General features: G+C 47.2%; 2 protein-coding genes across 3 annotated transcripts in view; one reads left to right on the top strand and one right to left on the bottom strand.

Moving 5' to 3' along the window:
- ANKRD45 (ankyrin repeat domain 45) overlaps window positions 1-759 on the bottom strand; it is a 28,577-nt gene extending 27,818 nt beyond the window's left edge. For both annotated transcript variants that reach the window (XM_083744003.1, XM_083744004.1), the window contains exon 1: window positions 718-759. In XM_083744003.1, coding sequence (XP_083600129.1) covers window positions 718-744 — 27 coding nt within the window. In that variant the 5' untranslated portion in view covers window positions 745-759. The remainder of the gene's footprint in view (window positions 1-717) is intronic.
- Window positions 86-24,534, top strand: KLHL20 (kelch like family member 20). The gene is made up of 13 exons (XM_083743874.1): window positions 86-236; window positions 1,542-1,628; window positions 6,226-6,291; window positions 7,063-7,636; window positions 9,732-9,890; window positions 11,506-11,600; window positions 13,870-13,985; window positions 16,796-16,979; window positions 18,161-18,304; window positions 19,412-19,545; window positions 20,380-20,588; window positions 21,520-21,626; window positions 22,668-24,534. Exons 3-13 carry the CDS (start codon window positions 6,269-6,271, stop codon window positions 22,750-22,752), a joined length of 1,830 nt encoding a protein of 609 aa, XP_083600000.1. The 5' UTR covers window positions 86-236; window positions 1,542-1,628; window positions 6,226-6,268; the 3' UTR covers window positions 22,753-24,534.
- Window positions 24,535-25,056: the final 522 nt, after the last annotated feature.

Genomic DNA, 25,056 nt, shown 5'->3' with positions numbered 1-25,056 from the left:
CGGAACTTCCGCGCGGCAGCTCGCCGTTCCCGCACGGACGCCTATCAGGACCGGGCGGCTTCCGGCCGGCGGTGCACCCGGGTTTGGGGCGGGGGGTGTGCGCTGCGTGCGCGGCTCCTACCGGCAGTTTCCGGGACCAGCAGGAGCTGCGGGAGCCGCTGCGGTGCCGAAAGAAGCCGGAAAGGAGCCTTCGGAAGGCCGCCCCGCCCCCCGCCGCCGCCTCCGCTGCCAGGTCGGTTCTCGAGGCAGCCGGGGCGGAGGAGGGGGGGACGCCGGGGGGCCGCGAAAGGGAGGCGCGTACCGGAGCCCCTCAGGCCAAAGGTCCGCCGGTCCCGGGGCCTGCTCCCTTCCCGCCCGCCGGGTGCTTCCCCCGTCTGCCGGGCACGGAGGCAGCAGCTCCCCCCTCCGCCTCGCTGGCATGCAGCCGGGTATACTGCCTCCGAACCTGGAGGCTCCATTTAGCTGTCGCCCTTGATGGGCCCCCTGGATCTTGTTTGCTTGTTTAGTCATCCCGCAGACTCGCTCCTGGGCCGGGGCAAGAAGCAGAGGGGGGAAGGCGAGTGGACCCTGGAATATGTCAGGTGGTGGGAGGTGGAGAAAATGGAGCTGGAAGATGGACTTGCAGCGGGCGAGGGCGGGGATACAGTGCGCCTGCATCGGACCAGGAAGGCGCTGAGTACCATGGGAGGCTTTAGTCCATGGGATGTATGTAGTTACTTTAATTTTTGGCCTTCGAGGATGCATCAGTTTGGATCCTGGGCTTTCAGAAGATTTGCCTTCTCTGACAGCTTCCCAAACTTCTGCAGTGATTGGCTGTGTAATCCTTTACATGCCTACTCAGAACTAAGTTCTGATGGGTCTTGCTTCCAGAAATCAGTGGATAGGATTGCTACTTTAGATGGCCTGCATATGTCAGATTCACTCTGTTGGTACCTAGATTCAGCATCCCATGGAGGTCATCTGATATATTTTTGGGTAGGAATGTGGAATTTACAGCCTGCAGGCCAATCTTGGCCCACCAGGGGGTCCAGTGAGGTCATTTCCCCCAGACCATGCCCACCCACTATCAGCTGACATCACTGCTGATGGAAGGAGAGAACAGAGGTTAATTCTGCACTGGTGGCATACCCTGTTCCCAATAGGGAACAGGACCACACAACCTAGGCAGCCAGATTTAGTCCCTGCTTTTCAGCCTTTTTAAACCAATGGTATAGATTATTTAAAGGCAGAGCATTGAGCAACTTACATACCTGTGCAAGGGATTTTAACAGGTGGATGGGACAACCTACCTGTTAGTCATGTGATACCCTAACCCCAACCACCTGTCAAGTTTGTCTTTGAGGCCCAATCCTAATCGGGATCTGTCCCTAGCCCAATTTTTGGGAAACTTTGATTTTTCCAGGGCTGAAAAAGTACTAGAATTCTATTCTGCAGGTGCTGTTTTGGTATAGAATAGGTAAAACATTTCAAATTCTTAGGTGTTGTAATCTAACTTTTAGGAACCTTTGTGGTCACTCATCAATTTATTTATTTTTGTCCAGTCCTCTTGATCTCAATGGATAAAATGAATAGAAGGCAGGGATTCTTGATTATTCAGGGCTTGTGAATTACCTCAACTTCATAGCAAGGTGAGTGACTGTAAACATGGTTTGCTCACCATTCTCTGTTCTCTTTTAATATGAGTTATGAAAGCTGAAATGCTTTTTAATGTTTTAAAATCATAATTTGACATGGTAATTTTACTCTGGATATGGTAATGGATAAGTATAAAGTTCTGTTTCAGGTAGACTCTGCTTTGATGTTCTGACTACTAGATAAGGAGAGTACTGTATATAAATTTTTAAAATCCTTTTTCTAATAACTGTTTCATTGTACTTTTATATTTACAATAGTATTGCATATAACAGCCAAATTCTTGTAAAATAGACTCCTTGAGGATACATGTGAAGGAATGGGGCTTTCCTGAACTGCCTGCGTCTTCCGTGGGACTGCAAGTGTGGTGGCCTTGTGTTTGGAGTATCAGACTACTGACACCTAGGAGAGCAGGGTTCAAATCCTCATTGCGTCATGAAGTTTTCTGGGTGACCTTAGTCCAGGGGTGGCCTCTCTGGTTTGCCGCCTGAGGCAAAATGGGAAGGTGCCACCCTGCACGTGTGCCACCCGCACCCCCTTGCTGCCCTACCAAAGCCTTGCTCACCAGGGCTGCACAGTTGTGGTTGTGGTGAGGTCTTGCAAGAGGGTGCAGAGGCCTCCAGAGGCTCTTAGTAATCTCGCCAGAAGCCGCCGCAGCCCCTTCTCCTCACTTCTCAGCCCCAGTCTGTCTCATGGACAGACCAGCTCTGCCTTAGACCATTCACCATCTCAGCCTGCCTCAAGGGTTGTTCTGAGGATAAAATGTGGAGGGGGAAAGTGTGCATGCTATATAGAGCTCCTTGGAGGAAAGGAGAAATGTAAATGTAAATATCAGGAATAACTTTCTGAGGGAAAGAGCTGTATGAAAGCGGAATGGTGGTGGTGGATGCTCCTTCATTGGAGGTTTTAAAGCAGAGGTTGGGTGGCCGTCTGTCATGGATGTTTTAGCTGAGGTTCCTGCATTGCAGGGGTTTCGACTAGATGACCCTTGGGACCCCTTCCAGCTCTTTGATTTTATAGTTCTATGCTTTGTATATTATGGGAATGTTTATTTTCTTTTTATGCCTTCCTGCATCTGGCAAAGGGGTGCACATTTTCACATGCCACTTTAAACCACAGTTAAGCTTAACCTTAGTTTAAAAGTGAAAGCTCACTGTATTAGCGCATGGGGAAAAGATTCTCCCTCACTCCTGCTGCACTATGGAAACTAAGACATGGTTTGGCTTAGTGCTTTGTCAAAAGCTGTGTTCATGGTTTGTCTCTTCCAAATAAACCATGAGCTGTAAGCAAAAAACAAAACTTGCTTACAGCTTGGAACCAAACTTGGAGCAAGATAAACCAGGAGCCTGGGCTTGAACCATGGCTTAGTTTCCTGCAGTGCAGCAGCAGAGGAATGAAGCAGCCACAAACTTCTCCTTGCATACCAACACACGGTGCATTCATCTTTAAATCACAGTCAGGCTTAACTGTTTAAAGTGGCATGCGAACCAGGCCAATATGGGTGCCAAATGGAAGTAAAATATTAGACAAGATAGGTAATTTGAACATCTTAAAGAAGAATTGCCTGAGAAAATTCTAATTCTTTTTTTTAAAAAAAGCGCATCAATGAAGGCACGGTAGAAATGAAAGAAATCGTAATTGTGTCTAATGGGCTTACTCCCTGGTCAGTGTATTTAGGAAAGGAGAGCTCTGTTTCCTCTCCTCCCTTTTGTGCCTCCCTTTTGTGCCTCCAAAAACTTCTCTGGAGGGTCTCTGGGGAGCTAGAGGGGACAGAAGAGGAAACTCCATTGCACACTTTAGAACTCTTGCAATGCTGGAACTGCAGCATTGGATACAGCATGAAGACGTAAGTTATACTCTTACTAAACCTATTGGAGCAAATAGATTTAAGTTGGTCATGGATAACCTAAGTCAGGGGTCGGCAACCTGCGGCTCCGGAGCCGCATGCGGCTCTTTAACGCCTTTGCCGCGGCTCCGGGGTGGAGGCGAGGGGAGGAGGCGCATTTTCCTTTGTTCCCGCCCCAAGCCTCGCGCGCCCGACGGGAGCTCCTGCCGGGCGCGCAAGGCTTGCAGACACTCGCCCGAAGCACGGGGAGCCCTCCGGAGGGCTCCCTGTGCTTCGGGCGGCAGGCTGCCGCCCCAAGCCTCGCGCGCCCGACGGGAGCTCCTGCCAGGCGCGCAAGGCTTGCAGACACTCGCCCGAAGCACCGGGAGCCCTCCGGAGGGCTCCCTGTGCTTTGGGCGGCAGGCTGCCGCCCCAAGCCTCGCGCGCCCGACGGGAGCTCCTGCCAGGCGCGCAAGGCTTGCAGACACTCGCCCGAAGCACGGGGAGCCCTCCGGAGGGCTCCGCGTGCTTCGGGCAACAGGCTGCCGCCCCAAGCCTCGCGCGCCCGACGGGAGCTCCTGCCGGGCGCGCAAGGCTTGCAGACACTCGCCCGAAGCACGGGGAGCCCTCCGGAGGGCTCCCTGTGCTTCGGGCAACAGGCTGCCGCCCCAAGCCTCGCGCGCCCGACGGGAGCTCCTGCCGGGCACGCAAGGCTTGCAGACACTCGCCCGAAGCACGGGGAGCCCTCCGGAGGGCTCCCTGTGCTTCGGGCGGCAGGCTGCCGCCCCAAGCCTCGCGCGCCCGACGGGAGCTCCTGCCGGGCGCGCAAGGCTTGCAGACACTTGCCCGAAGCACGGGGAGCCCTCCGGAGGGCTCCCTGTGCTTCGGGCGGCAGGCTGCCGCCCCAAGCCTCGCGCGCCCGACGGGAGCTCCTGCCAGGCGCGCAAGGCTTGCAGACACTCGCCCGAAGCACGGGGAGCCCTCCGGAGGGCTCCGCGTGCTTCGGGCAACAGGCTGCCGCCCCAAGCCTCGCGCGCCCGATGGGAGCTCCTGCCGGGCGCGCAAGGCTTGCAGACACTCGCCCGAAGCACGGGGAGCCCTCCGGAGGGCTCCCTGTGCTTCGGGCGGCAGGCTGCCGCCCCAAGCCTCGCGCGCCCGACGGGAGCTCCTGCCGGGCACGCAAGGCTTGCAGACACTCGCCCGAAGCACGGGGAGCCCTCCGGAGGGCTCCCTGTGCTTCGGGCGGCAGGCTGCCGCCCCAAGCCTCGCGCGCCCGACGGGAGCTCCTGCCAGGTGCGCAAGGCTTGCAGACACTCGCCCGAAGCACGGGGAGCCCTCCGGAGGGCTCCGCGTGCTTCGGGCAACAGGCTGCCGCCCCAAGCCTCGCGCGCCCGACGGGAGCTCCTGCCGGGCGCGCAAGGCTTGCAGACACTTGCCCGAAGCACTGGGAGCCCTCCGGAGGGCTCCCTGTGCTTCGGGCGGCAGGCTGCCGCCCCAAGCCTCGCGCGCCCGACGGGAGCTCCTGCCAGGTGCGCAAGGCTTGCAGACACTCGCCCGAAGCACGGGGAGCCCTCCGGAGGGCTCCGCGTGCTTCGGGCAACAGGCTGCCGCCCCAAGCCTCGCGCGCCCGACGGGAGCTCCTGCCGGGCGCGCAAGGCTTGCAGACACTTGCCCGAAGCACGGGGAGCCCTCCGGAGGGCTCCCTGTGCTTCGGGCGGCAGGCTGCCGCCCCAAGCCTCGCGCGCCCGACGGGAGCTCCTGCCAGGTGCGCAAGGCTTGCAGACACTCGCCCGAAGCACGGGGAGCCCTCCGGAGGGCTCCGCGTGCTTCGGGCGGCAGGCTGCCGCCCCAAGCCTCGCGCGCCCGACGGGAGCTCCTGCCGGGCGCGCAAGGCTTGCAGACACTCGCCCGAAGCACGGGGAGCCCTCCGGAGGGCTCCCTGTGCTTCGGGCAACAGGCTGCCGCCCCAAGCCTCGCGCGCCCGACGGGAGCTCCTGCCGGGCGCGCAAGGCTTGCAGACACTCGCCCGAAGCACGGGGAGCCCTCCGGAGGGCTCCCTGTGCTTCGGGCGGCAGGCTGCCGCCCCAAGCCTCGCGCGCCCGACGGGAGCTCCTGCCGGGCGCGCAAGGCTTGCAGACACTCGCCCGAAGCACGGGGAGCCCTCCGGAGGGCTCCCTGTGCTTCGGGCAACAGGCTGCCGCCCCAAGCCTTGCGCGCCCGACGGGAGCTCCTGCCGGGCGCGCAACGCTTGCAGACACTCGCCTGAAGCACGGGGAGCCCTCCGGAGGGCTCCCTGTGCTTCGGGCAACAGGCTGCCGCCCCAACAGGCAGCCGCTGGCTGATTTGCTGCTATTGCTTTGCAATTTGCAGCTACTGTTTTGAAGGGGAGTGAAGAACACACACTCAAAAAAAGGTAACTTGTTAATATAACGTTTATTTCTATGAGGAGGAGTAATTCTGAGGGGTCAAACAAAAAATAATTAAAAAGTGTCAAAAAAGTTATTTTTATAATGACGAGGATAACATTGGGCTAAGAAACAATGTATGCAGTGTTATATTTGTTTTAAATGTCGCAATGGTTTTGCGGCTCCCAGTTGTTGTTTTTTCTTCGGAAACGGGTCCAAGTGGCTCTTTTTGTCTTAAAGGTTGCAGACCCCTGACCTAAGTCAACTGATTTCATTGGATTTACTCTATGCCCTGATTATACTACTCATAGATTACAGATCAGTGGAGTGGATTGTCACACACTATTTCATTCTTTTCTCTAGCACTGGCACAGAAGTGTAGGTTGAAGACTTCTCTTTGCAGTGCATGGACGGAAAGCCAATGCGCAGGTAAGATGCAGAAAGAGAAATTATTGTAGGTTAAATTGAGACATTAAACCAAATCATGGTTTATACTAATCACAGAGTAGAACGCAAACCATGTTTAAGTTATGCATACACAGAGACAAGAATGATTTAGACTTTCTTCTCATTTTCTTTCTGCTCAGTACACCTGTTTCTGTGGTGCAATTGCCTCTTGAGGTGGGAGTGATAATTATAACTACAATGGTACCTCCGGTTGTGGACGGGATCCGTTCCGGAGGTCCAGTCGGATCCCGAGGTTTCCGCAAACGGAGGTGCCTGTTCTGCGCACACATACAGCACAATAGAGCGCTACTGCACATGCGACGAAACCCAGAAATATACTTCCGGGTTTGCCGTGTGCGTACCTTGAAGGATACGTAACAAGAGGGGCATGTAAGTAGAGGTACCACTGTATTCATTAATTCAGATTTCACAGCACACCATAGTTAGCACAAATAACTAGGTTTTGGTGTGTGGACTGAGCTGAGTCAGTGCTTGGCAATACTTGCTGTTAACAAATTTCAAATTGCGAAACTCAGCTGGTGGTGGTGAAGCTAAGAGTTGCATTAACTACAGTGCTACCTCTGGATGCGAACGGGATCCGTTCCGGAGTCCCGTTTGCATCCTGAGTAGAACGTAACACGCGTTTCGTCGCTTCCGCACATGCGTGGAACAGGACTTTTCTTCTCTTTCCCTGCCCACCCCTCTGTGCCCCCCAAATTGCCCATTAATATCACTGGTATTTTCCTTTTCCAGGTGTGCCAGTAATCGAGCAGGCGAAACAGGAATGGATGTAACGAGCCGCTGCACTCTTGGAGATCCCAACAAGCTCCCGGAAGGAGTGCCACAGCCTGCTCGCATGCCTTACATCTCAGACAAGCACCCCCGGCAAACCCTGGAGGTCATAAACCTGTTGCGGAAGCACCGGGAGCTGTGCGATGTGGTGTTGGTTGTGGGGGCCAAGAAGATCTATGCCCACCGGGTGATTCTCTCAGCTTGCAGCCCTTACTTCCGAGCAATGTTCACAGGGGAGCTTGCAGAGAGCCGGCAAACGGAGGTGGTAATAAGAGATATTGATGAGAGGGCCATGGAGCTTCTGATTGACTTTGCGTACACATCCCAAATCACGGTGGAAGAGGGCAACGTGCAGACGTTATTGCCAGCTGCCTGCCTCCTCCAGCTAGCTGAGATCCAAGAGGCCTGCTGTGAGTTCCTGAAGAGACAGTTGGATCCTTCCAATTGCCTTGGCATCCGAGCATTTGCTGATACTCACTCCTGCAGAGAACTTCTGAGAATTGCTGACAAATTCACCCAACATAACTTTCAAGAGGTAAGTGGTCCATTTGCCTCTAAGGCCTGGTCTACACAAGCAAAGGAATCCATACCACTTCTGAGCACTCCTTGGCATTTTTTCCTGAACTGTCCCCGCAGTTTCCCAGAAACCAACTCTTTCCCTGTTTTGGTGATTTTCTAAAATCACCGAAACAGGGAAAGAGTTGGTCCTAGAACCTTGCTTCTTGATAAGTAAGGGTTTTTTTAAAAAAATATGTGGAAGCATTCCAAATTGGAATCCTGAAATTCAGTCCATGAGTCTATCTTGCATCTTGTGTGTCTGAGAGGTGCTGGCTGGATAAAGACCTGGCTTCAGATATAAGATTAACCAATACTGCAAATGACAGGGGGCGGGACATATTGTGGAGTTTACGTGAGCAAGAAATTGGATTGTCTATTAGCAGATCACTTGGCTGTCTCCATAGCTTCCTTTAGTGTACTTGAGTTGCTTGAAGTAGAGCTGTTCTCATAATTGCACTGGAGGAGTGCTCTGGTGAAAGAGAAGGCTGTTTCCGAGGTATGATCTATAGCTAATTTGGCCCTTCACATGCTAGATTATAGCTGTTGTTTCTCTTTCCCCCCTTTTCTAGAGGTTATCAAAAATGAGCTTGCATGTTTTAAGCCAGGGGTCAGCAACCTAAGGCCAGTGGGCCAGAAGCGGCCCGTGGAGGTCGTTTGACCGGCCCATCAGCCGCCCCCAAACCGAGTTGCCCGCTCACGCACTGCGCTAAACTAGCGCAGTATGGCACACGGACTCACTTCCACGGCACCGGAAATCACGTCTGTGCACACGCAGACGCTGGAAATCGCGGGCACGCACACACAGACACCGGAAATCATGGGTGCACACATGCAGACGTCGAAAATTGCGCGTGTGTGATCCAGCCCACAGGAGAGATTTCCGCGGGACCGATCCGTCCCAGGCAAGATAAACCTTGCTGACTCCTGTTTTAAGCATTAGGTTTCTCTTGTTTTAGCTGTTTGGGTTGATGCTAGACCTGCATAACTTGTGACCCACCAAGCCTGAGCATGGCCAAGCCGTCACAATATTTGGCCCAAGCAGACAGCAAAAGCAATAGACTGACCAAGTCCATGGTGAACTGTATGTGGATTGGTGGCTCATAAGAGATGCTAGTCTCATAGAATCAATTTTGTGATTTCCCTAAGACTCAAGCGACTATAGAAATTTCCAACAGTTCAGTTTGATAGGTAGGCTTCAAGGGGCTTGTCCAGTCAATGTTCTTTCCTCTGTTTCAAATGTGAGAGTCTCTCTGATTCTTCTCTTATCTTCTGAGAAACTTGCTTCCTCCCAGAGCCTAAAACAAATTTATTAACTTGTTTGCAGCATGTCAGAGGCTTGTAATTCATGCTAGCTAAGTCCTTGGCAGTTTTTAGGAGTCTCTGGTTCCCTCTGAAGTGCATCTGCACTCATGGCCTCTGTGGGTATTTTTAGAGAAAGTGAGCAGAACAGGGGTGGGATCAAATAAGCCCACCCCCTTGTCCTGAGATGCTCTTGTATTCTGCCTCAAGCCTAGGTCAAGAAGGCTTTTTCAGATTTATCTGCAAAACAGTTAGTAATTTTATCCGATACTTTTTGTTCTGGCTTTTGTCTTTATGACAGGTACAGCTGCTTTAATAGCTAAGATTCCTCATTCATGTGTATAAGCCTCCTATTCACCTCTGAATATGGTTTCTGTTGATTTACAAAATGGGTAATGGAAGGCATAAATAACTTGGTACATTATTATTATCAACCGCCTTTTAGGGTTGGTTGTTGTTATTTCCAGATTACAGATAAGAAAACTGAGGCTGCAATGATGTTTGGCCCAAGACAAGTCTGAAGCTCATAGCTGGCAAGGATTTGAAATGAAGCCTTCTGTGTTCAAAGCAGTCTGTCTACTGGCCCAGCCTAACTTAACCTGTATTGTTATTTAAAAGTTACCAGTATGTTGCTTTCTGAGGCTTGTAAAATGCTTGTACCAAAATACTGAGAAGCAGAAGGTTCCCCAGTTTCATTGGTGAACAGGACTTTGCACCTGCAGTTCATAATGCTTGCTGGTTGCTTGACTCTGTATTCTTGCATCTCTGTGCAGGTGATGGAAAGCGAGGAGTTCATGCTGCTTCCAGCCAATCAGCTAATTGACATCATATCCAGTGATGAACTGAACGTCCGGAGTGAAGAGCAGGTGTTCAATGCAGTGATGGCCTGGGTGAAATACAGCATTCAGGAGAGGCGACCTCAGCTCCCCCAGGTGACCTTGGGATTACAGGACTTTTCTTCCACAAGGACATGCATGCTGATAGGACTTTGCCCAAGACCTACTGACATTCATTATCAATCATCCACGACAACATTAGCAAAAAAGACAGGTTGTTGCACCAAAGACCTTACAGGGAGGGAGGAGAAGGGAGAAATATCACTTTAGCCTTTTACTTACGGAGCCATAAGAAAAACACAGACTTGTTCCTGCCCTCCAGTATTCTGGCCAATGAGTGAAAATGCATTAGGAAGGAGCACTTGTCACTTACATCTCTCTCAAATTGTATCAAAAGCAAATGTATACTTTATATTAGAGCTATTTATTGGCTATTACATAACATTCAGGTTCAGAAGCAGCACTCCATTAGATACCAATTGCTGGGGTGTAGCAATGGGAGGCAACTACTGCCTCCAAGGCAATTTTGGGCTTCCCAGGAGGACCTACTGGCAGCTGTGGGAAACAGGATGCTGGACTAGACGCCATGTGTGGGCTTTGGCTGGCTTGAAAGTGCAGAACCCTGCTGAAGTCAACCCTTTTGCAACAAAGGCTCCTACCTTGCAGGTTTTTAAGCAGAGGTTGGATGGCCACCTGGCATGGATGCTTTAGCTGAGATTCCTGCATTGCAGGGGGTTGGACTAGATGACCCTTGGGTCCCTTCCAACTCTACGATTCTATGATTCTACAAAAGGCAGGAAGTCATCAGGGGTGAGGGACTGACCCCTTCTCAAAAACAGAAAGTGCCTTCACCGACCCAAAGGTGAGGCCCTTTCCCAACTGTTCTCAAGGGGAGAATAACACAGTTCTGCATTAATTTGTCTAATCTCATTTTAAAGGCGTGTAAACTAGTGGCCATCACCATTACTTGTAGTTAGTCCTCTAAATTGATCATGCATTGTGTAAATAAGTGCTTTATTCTGTCTATTCTGAATCTACTTGCAACACATCATGATTTCAAGGCATCAGCCAGCAAAAGAGAATCTAACACTGGGTTTTGAAGCAGCTTTACAAACCAAAGCTTCTGCTAACTATAGCTTGATGTGATGACAAGCCATGGTTATGGCATCACATCATTTCCAGAGGCTGCTGTACCATAGAGACAGGAGTAGACTTGGAAGCCGAGTGAGAAGGTGTTCTAAATAAGGCTGAGCAACAACTTTCTCTGCAGAGAACTTTTGGTTTGAATAATTTGTGGACGGGATTGAGGGGGGCAAATAGTGTCAAAACCACCTCCCTGACTCATCCTCGCTTCCAGTCACCATCTATTTTGCAGCAACACTCCTGCCAGCCATTGTGCTAGATAGCATTTATTTCCCTCATTGCATAGCAGTGCTCAGAAATTGTAGAAAGCTACCAAGATCTGCTGAATCATCATCTAGTTTGTCCACTGCGAATAGGGTGGCGAAGTTGGGGTGCCATTTCAGCTCGGCCCTAGAGTTTAGAAGCCCAAACCATGATTGGCATGATGACTGAATGGAGCATGTTGATTTTTTACATCTGATAACGTGATCTTCACAGAAAGCATTCCCATAACTTCTGGCATATGCTGGGCGCTCTTCAGCAGTGTGGTGCCCCATCCCACGTCTGATCCACTGTCCTTGATTTGCAGGTGTTGCAACATGTGCGCCTGCCACTGCTCAGCCCAAAGTTCCTGGTAGGCACAGTTGGTTCTGACCCGCTCATTAAAAGTGATGAAGAATGCAGGTAAGTGGCCACAGTACATCTACATTTTGAAAGCCAAAAAGTCTTTGTCTGTGAGATCTTCTGTCAGAACTCATCTTTTGGAAGCTTGACTATTTTTGTGTGTCAGACTGCCATGTTAAAAAAATAACTATCGGAAAATGGAATGTTTAAGTGCCCGTCTAGGACCTGAAATTAGGATGCAGCATACAGTGGTAAGGGGATAAAAATGGGTAATGGCAGTATCTTCTGTTGGCAAAAAGAAGGTGCATGAATATTTCATTCAGTTGCACAAATTTATTTAATAAAAATATCACTTTCCTTCTCTGTGGCTCACACAACAAAAGCTGATTCTAGTAGATCCCTTGAGGGGTGCAAGAGTCCGCCCTATCTTATTTTCCACTCCTGACAAAATTATGTCACTTCCAATGTTAGATTATCTTATAACTTTCCTGCTGCCTTTCTTTCTAACATGAAACTACCTTTTTTTTCGTCCTATAGGGCGCACCGGCCCATAGGGCGCACTTATTTTAGGGGGGGGGGATAAAGAAAAAAAATATTATTCCCCCCCCCCCGAGCCCCAAAGAACAAAGAAGCCATGACAGCGAGCGGGATGGATCCCGCTAGCTGTCCTGGCTTCCTTTTTAGCCTCGGGGGTGGGGTCCGGGAGCGAAGGTGAGGTTGCGCAACCTCGCCATCGCTCCCGGAGCTTGCCGGGCTGGGGGTGGGGGAAGCCCGAGCTTCCCCCAACCCCAGCTCCCAGAACGGGTCCAGGAGCAAAGGCGAGGTTTTGCAGCCTTGCCATCGCTCCCGGAGCTTGCTGTCCACAAGCCTGCATTCGCCCCATAGGACGCACACACATTTCTCCTTCATTTTTGGAGGGGAAAAACTGCGTCCTATAGGGCGAAAAATACGGTAATTGTGTTTCTGCTCTGCATATGGGCATTATATCAGACTGTAGCAGTAGCCCATAGGGATGATGGGAGTTGTAGTTCAGCAATATCTGGAGGGCCACACATCCCCCATCCCTACTATCATGTAAAATGCTTTCTTTCTAAAATGACCAGTTTATTATAAAGTTAGACTGTCTTCCCATAAAATATATCTTCTGTTACCAGCATCTTTTGTTGGGGTGGGGTTGAGAGATTCTGAGAAGTACAAGCTTCTGTGAGCCCAGTATATAAAAAGATTATTATTCAGCTGCACAGTTGGCAAATTAAACTGGTACAGTATGATTTGTGGAATCTTTACTGTAAAGTAAATCCCTCCAAGATCAATAACATTTTGCCAGTGCAGGATTGCAACTTCATCAGGCATAGGGAACCTTTGTGGCCTAATTGGCCAGATCTTTATCTCCCCCACCCTGGCTGCCCAACTTTGACAGCTGGCTGAGACCACTGACCTGTCAGTGATCTGATGTCTTGTGATTGATAGATGGATTGTCCCTCCCAACTGTTAAGAGTTGGCCCTCAAGGGAGGGGGGGGGGCAAACTGCCCAAGCACATCATCTGATGCAGGTGGATTCATTCCTGCTTTCTGTAGTGTTTTGGCATGGCAGATGGTTCCTCCTGGGAATTCACTGGCTCACCTGAACCAAGCAGGGTTGAATTCCCCATTCAGTCCTGGAGCTGTATCTCTACCCAATGTCCGATATGATGTCAGTTGTGAGCCAGGTGTAAGGGGTTTGGGTAGGTTGACTAATCAAACATTTTTAGCATGGCCTGATAAGTTAACGTCATGGGGGTGAAGAAGAAGAGTTTGGATTTGATATCCCGCTTTATCACTACCCGAAGGAGTCTCAAAGCGGCTCACAATCTCCTTTCCCTTCCTCCCCCACAACAAACACTCTATGAGGTGAGTGGGGCTGAAAGACTTCAGAGAAGGATGACTAGCCCAAGGTCACCCAGCAGCTACATATGGAGGAGCGGAGACGCAAACCCGGTTCCCCAGATTACGAGTCTATCACTCTTAACCACTACACCACACTGGCTCATGTTTGTTTTTTCAAGAAAATTGCATTGCTAAATCCTGACAAGTCAATGCACTTAGTTAGCAGAATGCTACGACTCACCTTCCACTTTTAAACATGGCTGCTAATGTTAATTGTGTTGCTGCTTTGCAGCAGAGTTTTCAAAATGTGTAGGATAAGAAATCAAAATGTTATATTAAACTGTGTTTGGGTTTTGATTATATAACAAATTACAAATTGTGTCTTGTTTTGGAGCAGTAGTTTTTGGTAATTTGAAAAATGATTGGATCACAGTAAAAATACTGTGTGGCCTTTCCCATGCAGAGACCTAGTGGATGAAGCTAAGAACTATTTGCTATTGCCCCAAGAGCGACCACTGATGCAAGGACCAAGAACTCGACCACGCAAGCCTATCCGCTGTGGGGAAGTACTCTTTGCAGGTGTGTATGTATGGCTGTAGACTTGGTCAGGGAGGCATGGCATACCATTTTTGGTCAACAGTATAGCAAGGCAGCGAGGGCCCTCGCTTTGTTCCAGGCAGCAGGATCTCTGACGGTTGTAGTGGGCCATCTTTAACTTGAGGGAGAATTGACTTATCTAAATGTGTGTGACCTAAAACTTCAGTATAAATATATATGTGGTAAAATCCAGGCTGAGCAGAAGTAATGTGTTGGAGAGAGAGGTTTGGAAGAGAGATTCCTACTCTCCGGTGGGGGGTTAGGCAAAGTGATGATTGCTCCAAGCACATTAAAACTTGGTTAGTTTGCATCTGCCTTATCCACCATTAAACAAATGTTCCCCATGAAAATACTTAGGCTAGGAATCATAGATCCTTAGATTTCCCAATGAGTGAATGTTTTACTCAGAGTTTCCAGAAGTTTCAGCAAACAAGTCTCCATCTGCTGGCAGTAAAATAAAGATGAAAAATGGTTCCAAACATCTCAAAAAGTAAAATACTTGGTTTCCTTACTCTTTGGGTTAGCAAAGATGCAGGCTATAAAGTTGCCCTTTTAGATCGATTCAGTTCACTTGCAGATTCAGGCCACATGGCTTTTTCTTGTTCCAAGAAGCAGAAAGTGAAAAATGGGAGGGAGGAAACAAAAGGCTCCAGGGAGCCTTCTAAACTCTCCACCCCTAAACTCCACCCCAACTGGCAACCTGAGTTCAGGTTAACCCTTTCATTGACCCAGAGCAGAGGACACACAAAAAAATAAAAAAATAAAAAGTAAGAGCAAAGCAAAGAAATGGAGTAAAAGAAACAAGAAGATGAAAATAATAAAGGAATGAAAAAAAGAAAAGGAAGTAAATGAAAAGGGTTTCCGATTCTCCATCTGTCAGTTATATCTACGAACTTAATTACGAACTTATTACGAACTTAATTCGTTCTGGAGGTCCATTCTTAAGCCGAAGCTGTTCTTAACATGAGGCGCACTTTCACTAATGGCACCTCCTGTTGCCAACGCGCGACTTCAGCTCGCATTCCGGGGCAAAGTTCGCAACTGGGAGCGTCTACTTCCGGGTTAGCGGAGCTCATAACCCAAAGCGTTCTCAAGGAGGACGGTACGTAACACAAGGTTCCACTGTATTACAAACAACTCCAGTGTTAAGAAGCAATTTACTCACATTGGTCTCTTTGCTGTGGCCAGTAATCCATAAACAGTAATCCATAGTTATTTATTTATTGTATATTCATTAATTCACACCCAGTTTCATATCTTCCATTCCCATTTCCTGTTGGTTATGATTTTCCATCCTAATTTAGAAAAAAGGCCCTTCCTTTCCTCTTCCTCCATTCTTTTCCCTCTAAGTCCATTCCAAATTTTACACAGGATCCTTTCTTTCTTATCTCTCTCTGGCAGTTCAGAATATTTCTCAGAATATTTCCATGGTTTCATTCCACTCCTCCAACATCATAACTCCACTGTTTGAGTGTTTCACTCTTCCAGTACCTGTGTAGAGACCCCCTCCATTTCACCACCTACTGCCTCCTACTACCATTCCACTCTCCTATTCTGGCAGTCCTCCATCAATATTATTCTCCAAAGGTTCTGTGTCTTCTTTAGCCTCATGTTTCTCAGGTCCATTTTCATTCACCGTTTTATGCAGTTCAGCTGTGAGCTCTTTCAGTTGCTCATACAGTAGTTGCTGCACAATGACAACAGTCGGTGTCCAACCGTATTTTTCCATTACTGAGTGTTCTTGGTCTTACTAACAACTCACTTTGCTGAAGACTTTACAGTCTGTGCTCTAAGTCATAGCCCCCTGGCTGCTTATCAGAGCGCATTCTTTTCTCACAGTAACATAATTATGTTAATTAGTTTCACTTTGCAACCAGCACTTTCAGCAGAGGGACCGAGGGTTAAAAATCAAATACAGTAAAGATTTCTAACAGTTGGAATACCTCTTAGCTATTTAAAATATATCTTAAAGTAAAGGGACCCCTGACCATTAGGTCCAGTCGTGGCCGACTCTGGAGTTGCGGCACTCATCTCGCTTTATTGGCCGAGGGAGCCGGTGGACAGCTTCTGGGTCATGTGGCCAGCATGACTAAGCCGCTTCTGGCGAACCAGAGCAGCACATAGAAATGCCGTTTACCTTCCTGCCAGAGCGGTACCTATTTATCTACTTGCACTCTGATGTGCTTTCGAACTGCTAGGTGGGCAGGAGCTGGGACCAAGCAATGGGAGCTCACCCTGTTGCGGGGATTCGAACCGCCGACCTTCTAATCAGCAAGCCCTAGGCTCTGTGGTTTGTTTTGCTTTCAGCCTTTTAATTATTGTCTCTTCTTAAGCCAGCAGTTGGGTCACATTCCAGATGTATATTTTAACTGGTAGACAGATAACCTGAGTCACAATTTATAATAGTCTCACAAATAATATTTAAAAAGGGAAGTTTAGCCAACCTTATGTCCCTTAAGACTGTTATGTGGTGTTTGGGCAAGAATGCGATTTCATCCACTCTCAGTCATTCACCCCCATCCAAGTCCCTCAAAAACTTCTCAGTCGCTTAGCAGCCTTTCAGAGCATCAGAGGTTAATCCCTGTTATCTCTGTTTTCCCAGAGATAATGTGATAACCAAGTTTTATGGCTTTGCTGTCATTAGTTGCCACATAATTGTCTCTGATTGTGTCTTGACAAAGATGTCTAGTCCAGCATTTTCCTTCCCCAGAAGTTCATATTAATGTTAATATAATTATGTATTTTAATAATATCCTGTCATTCCATTGCATTGCATCTCCAACAACTTTCAGTGGGCGGCTGGTGCAGCGGGGATGCCATTTCCAGTGTTGAGCGCTACGACCCTCAAACGAACGAGTGGCGGATGGTGGCTTCCATGAGCAAAAGGCGGTGTGGGGTTGGAGTCAGTGTCTTGGATGACCTTCTGTACGCAGTGGGAGGCCATGATGGTTCTTCCTATCTTAATAGTGTGGAAAGGTAAGTTCTTGTCAAACACACTTTTCTGGTTCTCTGGAGCTTAACTGCTTGCTCTGATTATAGCAATGGATGTTGAATCGGGTTCTGTGAAAGCTGCTATTCCAACTCTCATTTATTTATTTTCTTGTAACAAGAAAGATAGCTTATTCCAAACATTTCAAACCACAATGCAAACTAGAGACTACTACTCTAACTGTAACCTAATACTCCTGCAACAGTGTGAGAACCATTCCCCACCACAAGTTGTAACCTTTGCACAATATATCTAAAAAAAGATTGATCAAGATCCAAATACTTTCCTAAACAAGCATTTTTTTAAAAAATCATCTGTACGCATGGTACAATATGCACACCTGTTTGCAGTGGTTCTGATATCTGGCTCATCATTTGGATCTCTGAGGACATTGCTTTTTCTTTTAAGGTTTCCAAGTCTGATTGTCATGGAGATTTCTTAGGTTAGAAACTGCACATGCACACACACACACACACACACACACACACTGCAGGGATTCACTATTTCTGGCCCCCTCTCTCTTATCTAACTTGGATATCAGCTCCTTTCCCCATTAGTGGTGGTGAATTGTAGCCGGACTATGAAGAAGCACATAATTCTTTCGTTCCGGCTTTAGGCTGAGGGGAAAGAGACTAAGCAGCACCTAGTTTAGCTGAACTGTGGGGAAACTCTCCTTGTCCATGCACAGAACCGGGTTCCAGCTGGGTTTTTGTGTCTATAGACATGGACAAGTCAGGCCCGTGCTACATGCATCCACAACTGTGTTTTTAGATTTTTGGGGAGGTGCCTCTTTCAGCTTTTTTCAGAAGGATCATTTTGTACTTCTGTTGACCTCAGGGCTCAGCTGAGCTTCCCAATCTTTCCCTCTTGTGCATGTGTGGTGGCATTTCTACTAGCACAGCATCAACCCTGTAGCCTAAACATCATAAGCAGAGGGACTGATGGCATGGTGCTCCTGATCCCATGTGATCTGAAACTTGGGAAAGGAGGTACTGCCTCTGGAAAGAGTACCCCATTCCATTGATAAACCTGTGCCCAGGTTTAGCCTCTACTGACATAGACCAATGAGAGGTCTTGAGGGAAGGGCAGTAAGTAATGAGAAAATGCAAAAGGTTTAAGAAATCCAGGTGAAATTACCATAAAGACCTGACATGTTTGCCTTTTGTAGATACGACCCAAAGACGAATCAGTGGAGCAGCGATGTAGCACCCACCAGCACCTGCAGAACCAGTGTCGGAGTGGCAGTTCTTGGTGGCTACCTGTATGCTGTGGGTGGACAGGATGGTGTCTCCTGTCTTAACATTGTTGAAAGGTATCTTTTTAAGGAGTTGGGAGCAGGGGGGAGCACTCACACGCATTCCTATGCACACTGCCAGGAATCTTTTGCTAACTGTTATAATGTGTGTCTGTTAGCCTTATGCTCACAAAAAGGAATAAAGGAAGATTGGTTTAGTACATGAAACGAAAGTGACAGTATATGAATGCTGCTTTCAGACAGCAGAGTTAAAATATAAGAAGGCATCAACTCACAGAGCATACACAGCATGATCTAAAGAGAAAAAAGGATCCCTATCTATCCCAAAAAGCTTAGAGACAGTGAATGTGGCAATTTTGCCACAGTACTCATGCTAAAAGTCAAGCAAGAAAGGAAAGGTAGGTAAGCAGAACCTCAGTTGGGGATCAAGAGAATTGCGCCTTTCGTTTGAGAATTACCGTATTTTTCCTTCTATAAGACACCCCCATGTATAAGACAACCCCTATTTTTTAAACCCAAAATTAAGAAAATGCACTATGCACTATCTGAGTATAAGACAACCTCTTATTTTAAACTTCAAAAATTTATAGTCTTATACACAGAAAAATATGGTATGCTCTCCTCATCAGTAACCCATACTAGCAAGGCTACAGCATCTCTCACCCATGCCTTGGTCCTTGGTTCAGTGAAGCAAAGGGTTGATTCTCAAGATTGTAGAGTGAAAAAGGGTCCCTTGTTGGAGCTTTGAGAACAACCTAAGCATTTAAAATCTGGGGTTTAAGTACTCTTTTGAGCCAGGAGGATTTTCTGCTTTTTTAGATGAGTAATTGTCATAATACCTCCCCCCCCCCCATTGTTTAGTTTCCATAAGTTCCTGTCCGTTATTTTGTTTACCTTGCCCAGTTTATAGTTGAAAGGACGTATATGTTTTGCAAATCCTGGTTTATCTTTGGTAGAATATTCTGTTGTCCATATGGTTTGGAACCCAGGAGGTGATAATTGAACTTGCTGGTCTTTATTTTAAGTATTAAGCAGTCAGGCTATTTACCAATGCCTTCTAAGACACATTTAAGATAAAGACTAGTACCAGGGTCCAGATACTTGATTGGTATTGGTGGAATTGGTCAGACTTGGTGAGAGAGATGCTTTTGTGTTTTGTCTGAGGTATGACCCAAAGGAGAACAAATGGACTCGTGTGGCTTCCATGAGTACAAGGCGTCTTGGGGTGGCTGTGGCTGTGCTAGGTGGCTTCCTTTATGCTGTTGGAGGCTCTGATGGGACGTCACCTCTGAACACAGGTATCTCCATGCAAGAGCCGATAATTTACTCTCCAGGTGCTTCTGAGGAATTCTGACATGACTCATTTGAAGGTTTTCCTGAGAAAATGAAAGGGCTCGTAGTAGCAGAGTTCAGCTCTGGGTGGTTTTTTTTTTTTTTTTTACTAAATTGTCATATTTTGCTAATTTTATATTGAGTAGATATGCAGATGTCTCCATCTGATAGGCAATTTCCCAAGGCAAATATTTGAGAACTGTTTAAATCCTAGACTTTCAATCTTCTCATGTAGGATAGCAGTGGCTACTCACCATTATAACTGAATAGCCATTGAAGTTGAATAGCTGAATTTTCTCTACGTTCAGATACCTCAGATTTCCAGCTTCTTTTTTAGTGTATCTTTCATCTCTGTTGGAAGCCGCCCAGAGTGGCTGGGGAAACCCAGCCAGATGGGCGGGGTACAAATAATAAATTATTATTATTATTATTATTCTGGGAGAAAAAGGTGGGGGCTGCTTTGGGGTTTCCTGGAAGCATCTGGCTAGCCTGGATCATAGAATCATAGAGTTGAGAGGGACCCTGATGATCATCTAGTCCAACCCCCTGCAATGCAGGAATATGCAACTGCCCCATATAGGGATCAAACCTGCAACCTTGGTGATGTCAGCACCTTGCTCTCACCAACTGAGCTATCCAGGCAATATCAGAAACACAAGAGCACAGTCAGTGGGCCCTTGGTCTGATGCAACAGAAGAAATAGAAATGAGAACGAGCAATGGCTTCCATTGGTGTTTGGCTTTTCTTTTCTCGTGGCTCTGTTCTTTTGCCCTTGATCCATGTATGCAAATCTTCCACAGTGGAGCGCTACAACCCTCAGGAGAACCGTTGGCACACAATAGCACCCATGGGCACTCGACGTAAGCACCTAGGTTGTGCGGTATACCAAGACATGATCTATGCTGTGGGAGGCAGAGATGATACGACTGAACTTAGCAGTGCTGAGCGATACAACCCCAGAACGAACCAGTGGTCTCCTGTGGTAGCCATGACGTCACGCCGTAGTGGGGTAAGCTGGGGTTGATTTGGCTGCTGTTGCTGCTCACCTTGAATTCTTTAGACCAGAGGTGGCTAACCTGAGCACTGGATCCAGTTTGCTAGCTACAGGAAGTGGCCTACCAGCTACTGCAGCTTTTATCTTCCATTTTGAGCAGGAAATATAGCTCTCTGTTCTTTAGAAAGCAATCGGAGTGCTTTAGGATCTCTAAAGAGTAGACAACCTCTACACCAGGGGTGCCCAAACTTTTTTCAAAGAGGACCAGATTTGATGAAGTGAACACGCGTGAGGGCTGACCAAAGTTGTTGAGCTTTAAGGATTTTACCTCGGGACATATACTGCCACGGGAGCCAGATTAGTCGACTGGTGGGCTGGATTAGGCCCCTGAAACAGACTTTGGACATGCCTGCTCTACACTAAGCAGCACAATGCTAAGATTGGAGATAAGCCCTCTGACAGCTCTTTAGATCCTCCAGGATAGAAGGCATTTCCAGGCCCAACCCCCTCCAGTGCTGGAAATGCTGAGGCTGGGTGGGTGTGATAGGGAGAGTGCTGCATGCTTGCATGTTTGGTGTGTGTGTGTGTGTGTGTGCCTACCTTGGTTCCACCTGTCACTAATATGTGGCCATCAGAGGAAGACTGACCATCAGTGCTGCTCTTAGGCTGAAAAGAAAATTCAGACTTCAAGTGAAGCAGTACAATTCTGTCAACTCTGGGTGTAGACAGTATGTGCATTGAGATATATAGCCTGACCAATGAACTAGTTAAACTATTTACCTCTTATCCATATTCTTCTTCTCAGTTGCTCTTCCACCAATGGAAAAATGTAAATTGTGTACTTGACCCCACTGAATATCCTTCTGCAGAAGCCCTTGTGTTTAGAACACTAGACTGTATTGCAACATTCCAGCTTACACAAATCACTTATTTGGTCATTATCTAGGTTGGCCTCGCTGTTGTGAATGGACAGCTAATGGCTGTAGGAGGCTTTGATGGCACAACATACTTGAAGACTATTGAAGTGTTTGACCCAGATGCCAACACATGGAGGTAAAGAAGTTTAAAGATCATAATTAGGATACATTTTGTCTTTCGAACAATACTGTTCAGAAACAATGCAAACCCTTGCTTTGGCATTAAATGATAGAATTTCAGTTCATGCCAGTGTGATGTAGTGTTAAGAGCAATGGACTCGTAATCTGGTGAACCGGGTTCGCTTCCCTGCTCCTCCACATGCAGCTGCTGGGTGACCTTGGGCTAGTCACACTTCTCTGAAGTCTCTCAGCCTCACTCACCTCACAGAGTGTTTGTTGTGGGGGAGGAAGGGAAAGGAAAATGTTAGCTGCTTTGAGACTCCTTCGGGTAGTGATAAAGCAGGATGTCAAATCCAAACTCTCCTCCTCCTCCCATAGTGCACTTTGATTCCCTCCCAATTCTACAAAAAAACGTTAGTTTCTGCTTTAAGTTGGAATCATTTCAGACTATGGTTTGCCCAGGAGCCAGAATTGAAAAACACAATCAAGGGCAGGATTCAACTAACCAGCCCCACCAAAGAAAGTCTGCGCAGTGGGACGTTCCCTCCTCTCTTCCCCCTGTGTGCTTCCATTGGCTCTAGGGGTGTGTCAGAAAATCCAGAGCAAGATTGCTGACAGAGCGATTTGGTTGGATTATGCTGAATTCCTCCCAAAATATGGCTTCCAGTGTGGGCTTGAGGACAAACTCCAGCTTGTCAAAAAATGAAGGGGGGAAGGGAACAGACAAGTCTGAGTCTTGCTCACATAATATGAAAGCATGGTTTGATTTGGTGGTTGAACCAGCCATTTTATTAAGACCGTGCGCAGATTTCAAATCAACCCTAGGCATCAAAATAATCTCAAGACTTTTTTCTTCAGTCTCTTCATATTTTGCTGGCCTATATCCCACTATTTAGTAACAGGCATGCCAGCTAATGATTATTCTCATATGGCAATTTCTCTCCCCTAATACGGTCATTTGGAGACCATCCATGTTGATTATCATAAATTTGATTCTTGCACTTCTGTTAAAAATAGGGGTCAAATCAGAGTAACAAAGTGCGTCTTTTCTTTGCAGACTGTATGGAGGAATGAACTATCGTCGGCTTGGAGGTGGAGTGGGAGTTATAAAAATGACACACTGTGAATCCCATATATGGTAGAAAGCCAATGGGAGAAATCTCTCTCACTCCGAGTTCATTCCTATTGAAGCTGGTCAGCTTGGTGACTGCTGAGCTCTCTGAGGCTCTAGTAAAATTGAGATCACATTTATATTATTCGCTGGTGCCTCTTTCTATGGGACTATAATGGATGTTGCAAGCATTTTCCCCTCCTCTACTAGTTACAGAAGACCAGACCAACTCCAGGAATATACCTGGAACACATAGTTTTCATTGTCTTTGTCTCCCCATTCTAATTTTACAATCTTAATGAAGAAACTGGAATGTAATGTTATTCTAAGCAATGAAGACCTCAAGCTGTATATGAGTTCCATCAAAGACAGGAGCCTTTTGAGAGGTAAACAATGCATCTGCATAGACGAATGTTTCTCTGAAACATCATTGGCCTTGTTTAAAGAGGTCAAGTCAAAGAGGGCCCATATGCTCCATTTAAATGAGTTAGTTGCATAAGAGCCCATTCATTTCAACAGGGCTTTGGCAGAAGCTGCTGCTGCTTGAATTTTACATTGCATTGGGGGAAATTCTATATATGCTGGAACCTGTTCCATTTCGTTTCTACCATATTGTTAATATCATGGTAATGTGATTTCCCCCCCAAGTAAAATTCTGATGCAGCTTTCTAAATGAAGCTGTTTGTAAGCTTTGGCCTAGTTAAAATCTTTGGAAGCCAAAGGCTAGCCAACAAAAGGTTGCTGGCATTGTGGGTCAGTAAGAACAAAGATATTTAAAAAAACAAAAACAGAAAACAAGTGGAACAAGGAATAGACACATAATAATTTGAGCAATCTACCGGGAAGTTCTCCAGCACAAGCCCCACTGAAGTCAAGGTGGAGCACAGCAGAATTTGTGTGTTCATTTCTGTACGGGTTGTGGAGAACGTCTTGGTAGATAGTCTCCCTTTGTATAGACTTCATACTCTAGTTGCATCTGTTTTGTATTTCTCACTTTTAGTGCACTAGTAATGTTAACTAGTGTGACTAAGTACGTATACAAGGCTGATTTGGATTAAAGAGCAGAGTACTGTATCAGAAATAGGATACCTATTTTATCTCCTAGTAATAATTTGTACTTCAGAGCCACACACTGGCCGTTAGTGAAATGGTATCTACATCTATCTATAATGATGCCTGTCTTGTCACTTTTGAAAGACATGCTAAGAATTATAAGCATTTTGAATTTGTCTAAGCTGCCATCTTTATCCTTAAAGCCTAGTTCTATCTAAAAACTCAGCTGTCACGGCCGTAGCTAAATTAGTGGGCTGTAGGGCAAGGATGGGAAACCTATGTCACTGCAGTTCTTGGTTCTAGGCAACCCCAGCAGACATGGCCAGTGATGGCTGGAGCTAAAGAACAGTTATGTATAACTTGTGTCCTATTCTTGTGGTGCCAAGGAAGCAGCAGAAAGGAAAGGCGATCGCAGCATTGGGTGAGGTGAGGTGAGTTGCAAGGAATGCCAATGAAATTAAGTTTTACTGACATTTCCTTTAAGAAGTAGCTTTATTTGTAAACTTCAACATCTTCAATGTCTTTGGGTGGGTGGGGAACTTAACACAAGTGGATTTTCAAGAAAGGGGAAAACCCTTCTTGGCCTGAGAGATGGCATTCTTGTGTTTACATTTTGAACATTTGCACCTTTACAAAGAAAAAGTATTCTGTAAACAATTGTTTACATATCATTTGTGCTTTTTCTAGCATGAGTTGATTTGTATAAATAGTGTTACCTTAATAAAATCATTTGGTGTGTTTTCTCATGACTTAACTGAAAGAGCAGAAGTTGCTGGTTTATAAACTTACTTTATAGCTCCCAATTCAAACCCTTTGGACTAGTAAATTGAAAACAGTGAGCAAAGTACCTCTATAGGCTTAATATACAGTAAGCCCACAATATATCGTATTTACTTGAATCTAATGCTCACCTTTTCTGGCCAAATTACGTCGCTAAAATTAAGTTGTGCATTAGATTTGATGGCACATTTACATTCACCAGCAAATACTTTTTTAGGGTTTCAAGGTGCACATTAGATTTGAGTAAATACGGTCCATGGGGGTTACATTCTGGAGATCATGTCTAGCCAAAGCACATTGGGCTCAGTGGTGGGTGGGCTTGCCAAAGTATCTCTTTTGCCCAGCACGTAAAAGCTGTGGGCACACAAGTTGTGGGCTTACTGTAGTATCATTTTCATGTGCAGCTGAAGAACTTAAGAGCCTGCTGGATCAGGTGTGTATGGGAAATCTACAAGCAGGATCTGAACACAAGAGCACACTCCCTTCCTGCAGTTTCCAGCAA

This window comes from Podarcis gaigeae, assembly GCF_964106915.1.
Source record: "Podarcis gaigeae genome assembly, chromosome: 6".
NCBI lineage: Eukaryota > Metazoa > Chordata > Lepidosauria > Squamata > Lacertidae > Podarcis > Podarcis gaigeae.
The sequence above is the reverse complement of the archived record's forward strand: the minus strand, read 5'-3'. Positions and strand labels throughout refer to the sequence as shown.

Coding starts and splice junctions, on each gene's coding strand:
- KLHL20 (XM_083743874.1), top strand. CDS start 6,269: ATGGACGGAAAGCCAATGCGCAG. Junction 13,986..16,795: donor TGGGGAAGTACTCTTTGCAG/GTGTGTATGTAT, acceptor AACAACTTTCAG/TGGGCGGCTGGTGCAGCGGG. Junction 18,305..19,411: donor TGTCTTAACATTGTTGAAAG/GTATCTTTTTAA, acceptor GTTTTGTCTGAG/GTATGACCCAAAGGAGAACA.